General features: G+C 42.2%; 1 protein-coding gene across 1 annotated transcript in view; it reads right to left on the bottom strand.

Annotated features, from left to right (window-relative positions):
* The window catches only part of cdh7a (cadherin 7a), a gene marked incomplete at both ends in the record, with an annotated part of 341,167 nt that extends 334,105 nt beyond the window's left edge, over positions 1 to 7,062 (bottom strand). Inside the window, one exon of the mRNA XM_084048218.1 lies at positions 6,709 to 7,062. Coding sequence (XP_083904344.1) covers positions 6,709 to 7,062 — 354 coding nt within the window. The remainder of the gene's footprint in view (positions 1 to 6,708) is intronic.
* Positions 7,063 to 13,540: the final 6,478 nt, after the last annotated feature.

The following is a 13,540-nucleotide window of genomic DNA, read 5'->3' as shown; positions in this document are numbered from 1 at the left end:
TCCTAAACTTAACCTCAGTAAAACAAATACAAGAATACGAGAACCACTGCGGGCGAGCGGTCCACGAAAGAAATGGGGGCGAGTGTGAGCATTCTGGTTAGCAATGAATACTCCAGAATCTGGGGCCCATTCATTCATTCTCTGACAGACAGACAGAGAACTGTCCACTTCCCACAAAAAGCAAACGGGGCTAGAATCATCTTTTTCATCAGTTCTTTCTTGTGTGATGTGTTTCCACTTGTGTGCCCACTGCGAGAGGAACAGAGGATGGATGTGTGCACTAGCAAGTGGAGCTGAGTCCAGCTTGAATTTCCTTTGAACTATATCTGCAATAACATCTGCAGATCAATGACTGTGATCCGTGAGCAGGAATCATTTCAAAACGGAGGCCAGCTTTCAGTATCTGTGTCTCAGTCAACTTTGATGCCAAAAGCTAAAAACCCTCAACTTGGCTCCGGCAAAAAAGTATTGGCTGAAAAGTTGTACCAGAGCCGATTATTATGTCTGTTGAGAGTGAGCTATTGCATCATAATACGAGAGAAAGAAATGTGAATAAAATATAATCAATGGTAGCCTACGGTTTATATTCCCAAAGAAGCACAGTAGCAGCATTAACCCATTAAGACCTAAAGTGATCTGTGTCACTTTAGATTTCTTTGGCTATTCAAAAATAGCAGATATACAAGCTCATAGCGCGGCACCGAGTGCCGCGCTATGAGCTTGTAGATCTGCTATTTTTGAAAAAAAATATCTTTAAAGAAATAAAATAAAAAAAACTGTTGGGATTTAGAAAACATTATTATATGTAAATGATATGTATTTGGCCGTGGACCCACATCTCAAAATATTTTGTTCCAGGGACCCCCAGAAGCAAAGATTGTAGTTATTTTGTTTTGCTTTAAAACATGTATATATTCTAAGATTTGCTCAGATTGTCAAGATTTTTCAAAAATAGCAGATCTACAAGCTCGTAGCGCGGCACTCGGTGCCGCGCTATGAGCTTGTATATCTGCTATTTTTGAATAGCCAAAGTGTAAAATAATACTTTTTTTTTAGCTCATATCAAAAAAATTACACAGATTCATTCCAGATCTTAATGGGTTAAGGGTAGATGAAGGCGAACATGATGTCCTGGCGCACATTATTGAGTCTTTTCAAAAATTACGATTACAACAGGAAAAATCAATTAGCCTAGTATTCAAACGTGTATAGTCTGAGTCCACAGGCATGAGACGGCGGCCGGGGCTTGCACTTGAAAATGTCTATAATTAAATGAATCATAAGTTAAAACTTTCTCTCTCCAAAGCCAGGAGACGGAGAACGTTTTAGTGACTCATTTCAGTGGAGCTGTTGAGGGGTGTGAGTTGCTGCCCTATGCCTGCCCACCTTGCCCAGTCATCTCTGTAAAAATGATCCCTGGCTAATAAGCTAAATATGCCTTATAATGCATTATAATTGCCCTCTATGACTAAAATGTAAAATTAGAAACAGCTTAAAATGTTTAGTTATTTTAGAAATAGGTCATCTTTTACTCAAGGGGGACAAACTAAAGTCCGTCACAAGCTGATGATGTCATGTGTCCATGTGTGGTCCACCAGCCCTATGGAATGCTATTAGCATATCCTAATAAAAAACAACAATATTTTACATCTGTTTTATTAGCATATGCATTCCTTATAAGGCTGCCTGGACCACACATGCACAAATTACATCACAACCTGCGACGGGTGTCGTCCCCCTTCAGTAAAAGATCAACCATTTCTAAAACAAATAAAAGTGAAGGTGTTTTTCATTTCAGTTATAGTGTATATATAGTAATACATAATGTATTAAGGCATATTTGGCTTATTAGCCAGGGATCTTTTTTAAGCAATATCAGTGGCCTAATCACCGCACTGCAGCAGCACTCTTAAACAGAAATGTGACTCTCAGCAAACGGTATGGACACGGTCGCAGTAGTTGTTGAGAGAAGGTGATTTGCTGTCATCGTATTGCGTTTTCTCGCCCTTTCGGCCAGGCAAGAGCTCACTTGGGCCTTGCCTCTAAAAGGCAGTGGTTCTCAAACAGTGGTTCTGGGGACCACCAGTGGTCCTTGAGGGGGTTCCAGGGGGTCCCCAGCCAAATTAATAGTTAGAAATCAAATTGACCCTTATGTGTCTGTAGCTGAGAGTGTACAAATGGAACCAAATGGACCCTAACGGGTCCATTTGGTTCCATTTGTACACTCTCAGAGTTAAATGAACACTGATGATGATGATACAGTGTAGATTGGGACCCCCAAGAAATCAAAATGGTTGAGTCCCTGGCACATCTTTTCAAATGGGGGTCCGTGGGCTACTATGTGTCAATTTGGGGGTCCTTGTCGCGAAAAAGGTTGAAAACCACTGCTCTAAGGTGGCTGTACGCTTCTGCATGTCACCGCATTAAATGTCAAGTCACTTCATTTCTTCCAACTTTCAACAACAGCATCGGAAGCTGTACGCCCAAGCAAAACACATTTAGCATGTGTTCAGTACCTGTGAAGATCTCTCTCTTTAGATCAGGGGCCTTCAACAGGGGGTCCGGGACCCCTAGGGTGTCCTCAGAGCTACTATAGGGGGTCTGCCAAATCTTTGTGTTTTTTTTTAGGGGTGTGCCGATACACTAATTTCATATAGCGGTACGATACGATATTGGGCTCACGACATCGATACGATATACGACACTTTTTTTTACAAACAAATACTTCTGTTTTTGCATTATTATTATTGCCCCAAAACATTTTGTTTTTCAAAACGATATTTGTTTTCTCCCAAAATGATACATATCGTCACGAAAACGTATCGCGATATATCGTCCCACGATATACATATACATTAACCACGTGAGCCCTAGAATTCCTTTTCCTGAGGGGAACATTAGCCGAAAATAGCCGATCTACAAGCTCTCAACACCTCGCGCTGCGAGGCGTTGAGAGCTTGTAGATCGGCTATTTTTGGAAAAGAGGCTATAGGTGTAGAGGGCAAAAAAAAAGAGCAGACTAAGTCAAATCTGTAATCTGAAACACTATATGTTATACAATATAGAGTAGGGGGTCCCTGCTTCATCTCTTTCTCAGCTAGGGGGTCCTTGGCCTGAAAACGTTGAAGACCCACTGCTTTAGATCCCTTTGTACACCTCTGTATTCTGCCCACCTTTGGTGTCGCTACAGACAAGGCAGCATCAGACGACTCACAGTGTTCTATAATGACTGCATAGAGGATGCTGCTGAGAAGCTCCAAGAAGCTCCAGTGCAAGCCAGACGTTTGTTAGTGTCGGTCGGGGTACGTACGCGCCTGCTCTGCTGTGCTACGTAACCTTAAAGGGCCCGTTTACCCCCAAAATGACTTTTTTCCTATTGATTAGTCACCCCATGGAGACTTGAATTCATGGATTTTTAAACGTTTTTTTTGCATTCCTAAGACAACAATTTGATGACCGGCAGCGGTTCCGGTGGGAGACACAAAGGGTCATCAAATTATTGTCTTAGGAATGCGACAAAAAAAAAATAATCCACAAATTCAGGTCTCCATGGGGTGACTAATCCAAAGAAAAAAAGTATTTTAGGTGAACTATCCCTTTAAGTACAGGTTTATGTGTAGGGCATCTGAGTCAGTATAGATGACATCATCACTGTCATAATGGACCCCACACGCCGTTCTGTCAGGTTCTCCTATAGACCGTGGAACCATTGGCGAACATGTTAGTATGTCAGAAACTGAACAATGTGGGCTATTTGTATTTTATTTTCCTTTATGCTATTTTAATGTGTTGTGTTTTTATTTGTGATATGGATCTTCCTGGGTATGAAAGAAAGATCAAAATCGAATTGAATTCCAACAGTTAGTTGGTATAGTAATATTACTGTATTATAATTTATGATAACCTTAATGGACATTGGTGCTTTCTAATGACTTTAACCCATTAAGACCTGAAGCCGATTGTGCATGTCTCCTAAATCCCAACAGTTTTCTGAAAAAAAATATGTTTTCATATCAGTGGTTCTCAATCTTTTTCATGTCAAGGACCCCCAAAATGATATGTATTTGGCTGCCGACCCCATCTCAAAAAATTTGTTCCAGGGACCCCCAGAAGGAAAGATTTGAGTTAAAAATGTTCGCTTTCAACAATTCAAAGATATTCAAAGATTTACATTTTCACGATTTTTCAAAAATAGCAGATCTACAAGCTCGTATAGCTTGTATATCTGCTATTTTTGAATAGCCAAAGTGTAAAATAATACTTTTTTTTAGCTCAAATCAAAAAGTGACACAGATGTGTTCCAGGTTCTTAATGGCCATTGGTGCATTCTAATGACTTTAAAACATGTATTTAAAGTCACCTTCACCTTCTTAAATATATATAGGCTACAGTGGCTATAACTGCAGCACTGTTTTAGACCTGCCAGTAACTATACTATGGCGCACACACAAAACATCTAAAAATACACGGCTGAGCAAGCAAATACTTTTTCCAACACTCAGATAGAATGTAAACTGTCTTGTCAGACGTGGTATGTGTCAGACTGTAGGTTGTAAAACAACTCAAAATGTATAGATGAGCAAGCACATGCTTTTCATGGGCCGGTATAGAATGAAATAAGACTGACAGCAGAGTGCCATGCTGCCGACACAGTGCTATGCAGTATATAGTGTGAGTCTACATTTCTTAGTAAAACATTTACTTTTTTTCCACGATGCATCCGTCACAATTCACAATGCCCATGTCTCCCAGATCTTTGGAATAACAAGGCTTTTTCCATATGTTTTAACCCATTAAGACCGGGAACGCATCTGTGTAATTTTAAGATTTCTTTGGCGATTAAAAAAATAGCAGATATACAAGCTCATAAAACCTTGTAGATATGCTATTTCTTTAAATAAAATCGTGAAAATGTGTGCACATCTTTGAATATATATATTTTTCAAAGCAAGCATTTTTAACTACAATCTTTGCTTCTGGGGGGTCCCTGGAACAACATATTTTGAGGGGTCTGCGTTCAAATACATATCATTTTGGGTGATCCTTGACATGAAAAAGTTTGAGAACCACTGATATTATAGCAAAACTTTTTTTTCAAAAAACTGTTAGGATTTAGAAGACATTAATTTTGCAGAATCCCCCAGAAGCAAAGATTTGAGTTACAAATGTTCTGCTTTAAAAATATATACATTCAAAGATTTTCACAAATTGTCAAAATCTTTAAAAAAAAGAAAAAAAAGCAGATCTACAAGCTCATAGTACAGCACTCGGTGCCACGCTATAAGCTTGTGTTATCTGCATTTTTTTTGAATAGCCAAAGTATAAAATAATGGTTTAAGTGGTTATGTGTTCCCGGTTTGAATGGCTTAAGAAAGGTACAGGCGTAATACTATAAAATAGATGCTATCATGTACTTTACTAAAAAAATCAATCAGATGACCACAGTTGATTCAGAATGCTGCTAATCTGAGTTCCCAGAAGTTTTCGCCATGAGCTCTCGCATAAAAACGGGAGGGGCGAGGAAACTTCTGGGCCAAAACCCCTGTATTTGTGGACGGGATGTAACTTACGCTCAGAATCTGAGCGGACACGCCTCTTACCGGTCTGAGAGCTGTGCAACTCGTCTAAACAGTCCGACGAGAGGCAAACAGGAGTACACTACAATGGCGGCCGCAATTTCTCAAGGAGAAATTGCTTCCCGTCGCTCCTATTTACGTGCAACACCCACTGCATGTGGATCCCGCTCCCTTTTCTTCATTGGCTGTTGATTTGAATCAGAGCGCAGTGGCCGCGCCCCTGCTGTCCAGGCTCTGAGCCGAAGACTCCCAGACCAGAACGCTGCTGCTCCAGTCCTTACTAATACCACGAAAGTGGAGCATATCACTGCAGTTCTTAAAAACCTTACACTGGCTCCCTGTGTGGCAAAGAATCCATTTCAAAATACCACTGTTGGTGTATAAAACTTAAAATACATTTCTGATCTTGTTGTGCGATATCATGAACCAATCCAGATCTCTCAGGTTCATCTGAGATAAAGGATCTGCTTGCTGTCCCTTAAAACCATAAATAAACGTTGGGGCAGCAGCATTTAGTTTCTATGAACCACATATCTCTCTCTCTCTCTCTCTCTCTCTCTCTCTCTCTCTCTCTCTCTCTCTCTCTCTCTCTCTCTCTCTCTCTCTCTCTCTCTCTCTCTCTCTCTCTCTCTCTCTCTCTCTCTCTCTCTCTCTCTCTCTCTATATATATATATATATATGTTTGCTTTCCCATATTGTTGAACAGTTATAATGCAAGTAAAACCAGTCAGTCACACACTACAACATGCTACCAAATAAACCACCATCAGTGCTGCGGTTTGGTAGCCTGGCTCCACCCCTGAATCGCTAGCCTCGCATTCAGGGTCTGGTGACGCTGTCGAAGGCGGGCTTTACTCGGTTGAAAATCTGTACGGCGAATCGGGATCGGGATAATCCAGTCGGGCTTGTCCGAAAAAAAGCTTGCCTAGGGCGGCAACTGGGCCAGCAACGGCCCTGGACAAAGTAGGTATAAACTTCTATTTCATATACTTTTCATGATCAATAGTTGTTTGTGTTTGTTTTTTCACAGCCAAAAGATGCAAAAGTTAATGCTGTCCCCAAACAACGGTAAGCCATGATGTGCATCAACAACAACAACACATTGAAGGGGTCACACATGTGTGTCTCTTACCTTGCCGACGTAGAGCGGTTCGTTGCCCGTGTACTCCTCCAGCACGAAGAACTGGTTCCATACCCAGCTGCGCTTCTGCCTGAGCAGCACCTCCTCCTCCTCCGTGTCCTCCTCCTCCTCCCAGGGGTCCTCCGGCGCCGGATGATCATCAGAGCGCCGCCCCGGGGACCCCCTCCCCTGATCCTCCTGATCCCCAGAGCTGGGGGGACCGCCGCTGCTGCTGCTGCTACTCACGATGAGCCCCCCTCCATGGCAGCAGCCGATCCCCCCTCCTCCTCCTCTCTCCTCCCGCAGGGCACACAGGAGCGCCAGGAGAGCCAGCGCTCTGTGCACAGCTGAACAAAACCACCCCATCGTCTTCTGTAGCGTGCCGGCTGCGCCGCGCCTCCCCCTCCCCTCCTAACCCCTGCACTCCCCCACGTACGTGCCAGAAAGGAGGAGAAAAAGGATGAAAAAAAGGAGCTCTGAGTCCAGGAGAGACAAGACGAGGTGAAAACCTCCAATGGGAGAATAAATAAATACAAATAACTAGAGACGGGTCAAAAATAGAAATGCAGGAAACGTCTAAAAACCCCTTTGGGGCCTTGATGATGCAACACAATCCGGCCCTGATGCACACAATCCGGCCCTGTGTTTTTTTGTTTCGTTTTTTTTGGCCCAGGAATTAAAGGGCAACGAAAAAAGGACCCTGAAGAAAAGTGATTAAGGGGTTGAAGAAGGAGTCAAGCTTGCGTTTGGGGGGGGGGGGGGGGGGGGGGGGGGGTTATGTGGTGTTGCTGCTCTTCCTTAGGTCTTGATTGTAGACTCACACAGCGGGGTAATTCCTCCCAGCACTTTGTGGAAGCAGAGAGTTTGACATTAAAGCGAAGACTTAGAGAGAGAGAGAGAAGGCCGGGGTCAACGCTGATGGAGGGAGTCGGTGTCTCTCGATACAGAGCCGCTGTAATTGGCACCTATCAGAAGAACAGAGGGAGTGAGGGGGAGAGAGAGAGAGAGAGGTGGGGGGACAGAGAGGGGGGGAGAGAGAGGAGAAGAGAGACACAGCGTCAGCAGAATTGCCTCTCTGACCGCAGTCACTTTAGACAGCGAGTAATGTGTTCGCTGATGCAACGATAATGACATTTTTTTCCACCAACGGTATAGAGGAATCGGTCAGGAATGAATAGACAGTAAGTATGGTAAATATACAATCAACTTAAATGCCCTCCAGGGTCCTATACTGTACCTGCACACACGATCTCGCACGCACACACACACACACACACACACACACACACACACACACACACACACACACACACACACACACACACACACACACACACACACACACACACACACACACACACACACACACACACACACACACACCACACATGTATTTCCGGGTATAATGCCAGCATTGGAGCAGTATTAATAATTAACCTTATTTCTGGAAGTACAGGACACATCCACAGGTTGACACGTTTGACACAGCTAACGTGCTGGACACTGTTATTTGATATGATGTTGAACAGTGTTGTGATTTTGGTTGACCAACCATGTGGTCCCTAAAGAGTCTCCCTCTAACTAAGGGTGGTGAGTGATGTTTCCAGCCTGATCTCCATGAATGTAGTATACATTGCATGGATCCAGTGCACGTAATTCCGTGCATAGTAGCCTAGAAACCGCAAAAATGACGAGTCCCGCGGTGGGCGTAACCAGTTGCAACCCGGAAAAACCCGGAAGAAGAGCAGTCCCCACAACAAAATGTACGATTCTGTGCCTATCGGTACATAACTGAAACGGCGTTGAATAGGTTCAAGGGAATGTCGCAACGTTCGGGGCGGCAACTCGCTCGCTTTAGCTCACTCAGTGGTCTCTTACGTGGCTCCAGTTCCCTTGAGACTGCACATCTCCGAAATGGTTTAGTCACAATGGGGGAGATGCGAGGCGGCTATGCACGGATTTTCGGGTTTTCCAGTTGTCTATGCACGGAATGAGCACTCCGTGCAATGTATACTAAATTCTTGGCGATTGGGTTAGATGTTTCTGTTGAGTCTCGTGCGTGGATAACCAGATGACACCAGGCACTAGTATCACACGACAAGCTCTGAAGTTGAATACACACATAGAGAATATATACACAGTATTGTACAGTAGAGTGGACACATGACGTGATCGGAAGATATGAAAACAAGGACAAGAACAGAATGGATAGGATCAGAACATACGTCTTGTATCATTGCACACAGACGTCAGTCTCTCTGATAAAGTAGTTGATGGTCATCGTATCACTGGTATCAACATGCTTACGTAGATGCACATGTGTGTGCTGCACTGAGTCAAGCAGATAAAGGTCATAAATCATGACACAGTAGATATCCATAGACATTCTAGACAGAAATGCAAACTACAGGTTTGTTGACAAACATTCTAATTTGGTCTTATTTCCTAATCTACTAAATCTGTCGTGCTGTGTGTTGTCGTGAGCAGTATTGACTAGTTGAATACTTTATTGGTCAGAAATGTAAATGGCACGTGGTACCGTGAGACATTAAAGCTACTGTAGAAGGATATTCATACATTGTGTTCCTTTGTGATACATAATTGCCTCATGCATCAACCTGCACAAGTTCTGATCGATGCAGAAACATTGATTGAGATCATAGTGTTATTTCTGTGAAATGAAAAGGCCCACAGCCGTTGGTTCAAGCTTGTCAACGTCCTGAAGGGCGCCAAAGTACTTTAAAGGTGTAGTGAAATGAAAAATATGTTTTTCACACTTTTAGAGCATATCCGTGGTCATCATATGGGCATACCTAACAATAGATGCCAAAAAAAATAAAATAAAAACATTTTTGTGTATTTTTACATCTAAAGTCCCTAAAAAGCCAATCTTAATTACTTCCTGTAAACGAAAACGTGCTGCGTGATGACATAACTCAGCCTTCATGAAAATAAATGAATCTTGATTACGTGCACCTGTTTGATTCCCATAGCTGCACGTTCTTCAAACACAGCTGATTTTAATTACAGAGATACTCCGTTTTGAATCTCATTGAAGATGAGTGTATTACTCATTTTAAACTTCATCTGCACACTAAAATATGTATCTGAAAACATTATATGTTAGAAATAAGCCAGGTAGTAGCAAACGTGCTTCACTGGCCGTCTCTCTCTCACTTGTAAACAAACATGGCTGAAGCTGGGCTGAAGTGATTGAAATCCAACGTCCCATAGCCTGAAGGGATGGGACCTTCTGATTGGTTTAGAGTCGTTGAGCCGACGTTTCAGGCTGAACCTTCAAAATAAAATGACCGAAAATGTCACTTCAGTGCGTCTTTAATTCCCCTGTGTTTAACTTAAAGGAGCACTTCACGCATTTTCATCCTTATCTTGACATAATTGGTCCTCACTGTAATGCTCATTTATATGAGATGGCACAATTTCCGTCTACTAACTCTGCATCTCACTGGTGGGCTGGAATAGAATAGAAATGATGTGTTTGCATTCAAATACAACAATAAAAACCCCAACGTGGATCAACACAAAAACAGCCGAAACTTTCCACTTTCCATTGTGGTCCACTCAATGGAATATGGACAGTTCAGAAACCTGCCTACCAATGACATCATCGATGGGGATTTCAAACTAATAGAAAGCACAGCCTTTAGCTACCTGGAAAGTTAGCACGCTGAAATAAATAGAAGCCATTGCATTTAACCCATTAAGACCTGAGGCGTTTCTTTGAAAAAAATCTAAATCCTAACAGTTTTTTGAAAAAAATATATTAAAAAAAAATCACGATTTATGATGGATGTGTATCACTGTTTTTTTTTCCTTAAAAATTGGCCTGAAAAAACATCTATCAGGAGACCACAAGGGGAGATACATGGAATTTCCCCATCTCGTTTGTACATATAGTTTTTGTATTTGTTGATGACATGTTTTATTGTGTTATTTTTGTATGCTGCGTTGATGAATTGAATACATAATATAGGACCACAATGGGAGGACCCTAGGACTTTTTTTGTGTTATCGCTTTAGCTTTAACCCATTGAGACCTGAAGCCGATTCTACATGTCTCCTATCTCAACAGTATTCTGAAAATGTATGTTTCTATATCAGTGGTGCTCAATCTTTTTCATGTCAAAATGATGTGTTTGGCCGCCAATCCCCATCAAAATATGTTGTTCCAGGGACCCCCAGAAGCAAAGATTTGAGTTAAAAATGTTCGCTTTAAAAATATATATATTCAAAGATTTGCACAAATTTTCACGATTTTTCAAAAATAGCAGATCTATGAGATATGAGCTTGTAGATCTGCTATTTTTGAATAGCCCAAAGTGTAAAATAATGCTTTTTAGCTCAAATCTAACAATGACACATTTCCAGGTATTAATGGGTAAATGTCTTACTGTACCATGGGCTGTCAATCCAAACCTCAAGTCACATGACAATGTTGGCCCCCCCATGTCTAATCTAGTTGAATAACCCTTCTGGCCTCCGTCATGCTGAGAAGAAATAAATGGCTTATTCGGTCAAAACACTACGTAAGAATGAGGGGAGTACAAATCACCTTTCAGCTTTTCAATGTACAAGTGGGAGAGAATAAGAAAGAAATACATTGAACGAAACAATGGGAGAGTTCTCACAAAATTCAGCCAGTATCCAATTATCCCCTTAGCTTACAGTATAATACCTCTCCATCCAAGGTTATTATTTGTCACAGTTTCCTCAGCAGTGGCGTGCACAGACATTTTGAGGGGCAGGTGCTCAAGTAAATTAAACTTTTTTTTGTTTACTTGGTCTGCTCTTTTTTCCCTCTACACCTATACCTCTTTGCCAAAAATAGACGATCTACAAGCCCACAACGCCTCGCAGCGCGAGGCGTTGTGAGCTTGTAGATCTGCTATTTTTGGCTAAAGTTCTCCTCAGAAAAGGGATGCTAGGTTTCGAGTGGTTATGGTAAAAAGAAAAATGATATCACATAAAGATTTGGCGGACCCCCTGTAGTAACTCTGAGGACCCCCTAGGGGTCCCGGACCCCCTGTTGAAGACCCCTGCTGTAAACTGAAAATAAATAAACTTTTTTTTCTCTATTTTTCAAAAGGGCACTTCTGGTCAAGAGGGCAAAGGGCAGGTGCTCTAGCACCACCTAGAGTCTATCTGTGCACGTCCCTGCATTGAACAAAACAATGGGAGAGTTCGCACAAATTCAGCCAGTATCCAATTATCCCCTTAGCTTACAGTATAATACCTCTCCATCCAAGGTTATTATTTGTCACAGTTTCCTCAGTATGTAAGAGCGGCCATCCAAGCATAATGGCGGCACAAGGAACCAACCAGCCGCCACTCCAGACTCTAACGAGGCACATGATGTGTGTGTCCAGGCCCCTCATCACCCAGATTAAAAATAAATCTGAGCTGTCAGTCGGTGGTGAGATGTGGCCCTGCGTGTGTCTGACCTCTGGTCCCATGGCAGTATGTTTGTTGGGGGTGGCGGGGGGGGTGGGGGGGCACTACTGTATGTGAGGGGAGGAGCTGATGTCCGCCCGCCATGCTGTGAGCGACCGATTCCCTTAAGACGGCGGAGCGCTGCTTGTCAAAGTGGTCGAGGAAAAGCATTGGCTTTGTGACAGATAAAGAGCCTTGATTTATACTTAGTTGCAAACCGCTGGTGTAAATCATGGGTCTTCAAACGGGGGCGTCCGTCCGGGACCCCCAGGTGGTCCATACAGTGTGATGGGATTTTTTTTTATTCACATGAACCACTTGAACCTATAGCATCCCTGTTCTGAGGAGAACTTTAGCCAAAAAATAGCAGATATGGAGAGAAATCTGCTATTTTTTGGCAAAGAGGTTTGGTGTAGAGGGAAAAAGAACTAAAGAGCAGACCAAGTACAGAGTGAAAGGTTATAAGTCTATGAAGCTGGAAGCATGAGCTCAGTTCAGGCTCTCCCCAGGCTGGCAGAGGGAGAGTAGGTCCCCGGATGACAGTTTAAGCAATTGGCACTGGGTTACAAAAATTGTGGGATTAAAAATAATGTATAACAATTATAATAATAATAAGACTATGAAGCTATCCATGCAATATATATATATATATATATATATATATATATATATATATATATATATATATATATATATATATATATATATATATATATATATATATTTGAAAGTATGAATAGGTGTCCCTGCTTCATCTCTCTCTCTCAGCTAAGGGGTCCTTGACCTGAAAAAACACATCACGAATGAGCTTGTAGATCTGCTATTTACTGACTGAGCGCAACGGACGGACACCGGCACACTAACTAACTGAAGTATAAATCAGGCTTTTACGTTGTACCGTGTCACCACGGCAACCTTGCTGTCGACCGTGTCAAGGTAATAACTATAAACTTAATTACCACAACACCCTGCCGTTAGAATCTGATTCCTGCTTCAATGACTCATACCATTACTCATATTTAAATGTGAGGACAACGCTTATGAACACCAGCTCAGTGACCATTGGTTCTCAAACTTTTCAGGCCACAACCCCCAAAAATAATCATATTTGAACTGGAGACCCCCAAAAATAATCATATTTGAACTGGGGACCCCCAAAAATAATCATATTTGAACTGGAGACCCCCAAAAATAATCATATTTGAACTGGAGACCCCCAAAAATAATCATATTTGAACTGGGGACCGCCAAAAATAATCATATTGGAACTGGGGACCCCCAAAAATAATCATATTGGAACTGGGGACCCCCAAAAATAATCATATTTGAACTGGGGACCCCCCCACCTTGACAAGCACTTGTGAATTGAGGCATTACATTTGGTTTGACTCGG

This window comes from Gymnoscopelus microlampas (genome assembly GCF_963454915.1).
Source record: "Gymnoscopelus microlampas genome assembly, chromosome: 22".
NCBI lineage: Eukaryota > Metazoa > Chordata > Actinopteri > Myctophiformes > Myctophidae > Gymnoscopelus > Gymnoscopelus microlampas.
This window is presented reverse-complemented; position numbering and strand designations above follow the sequence as displayed.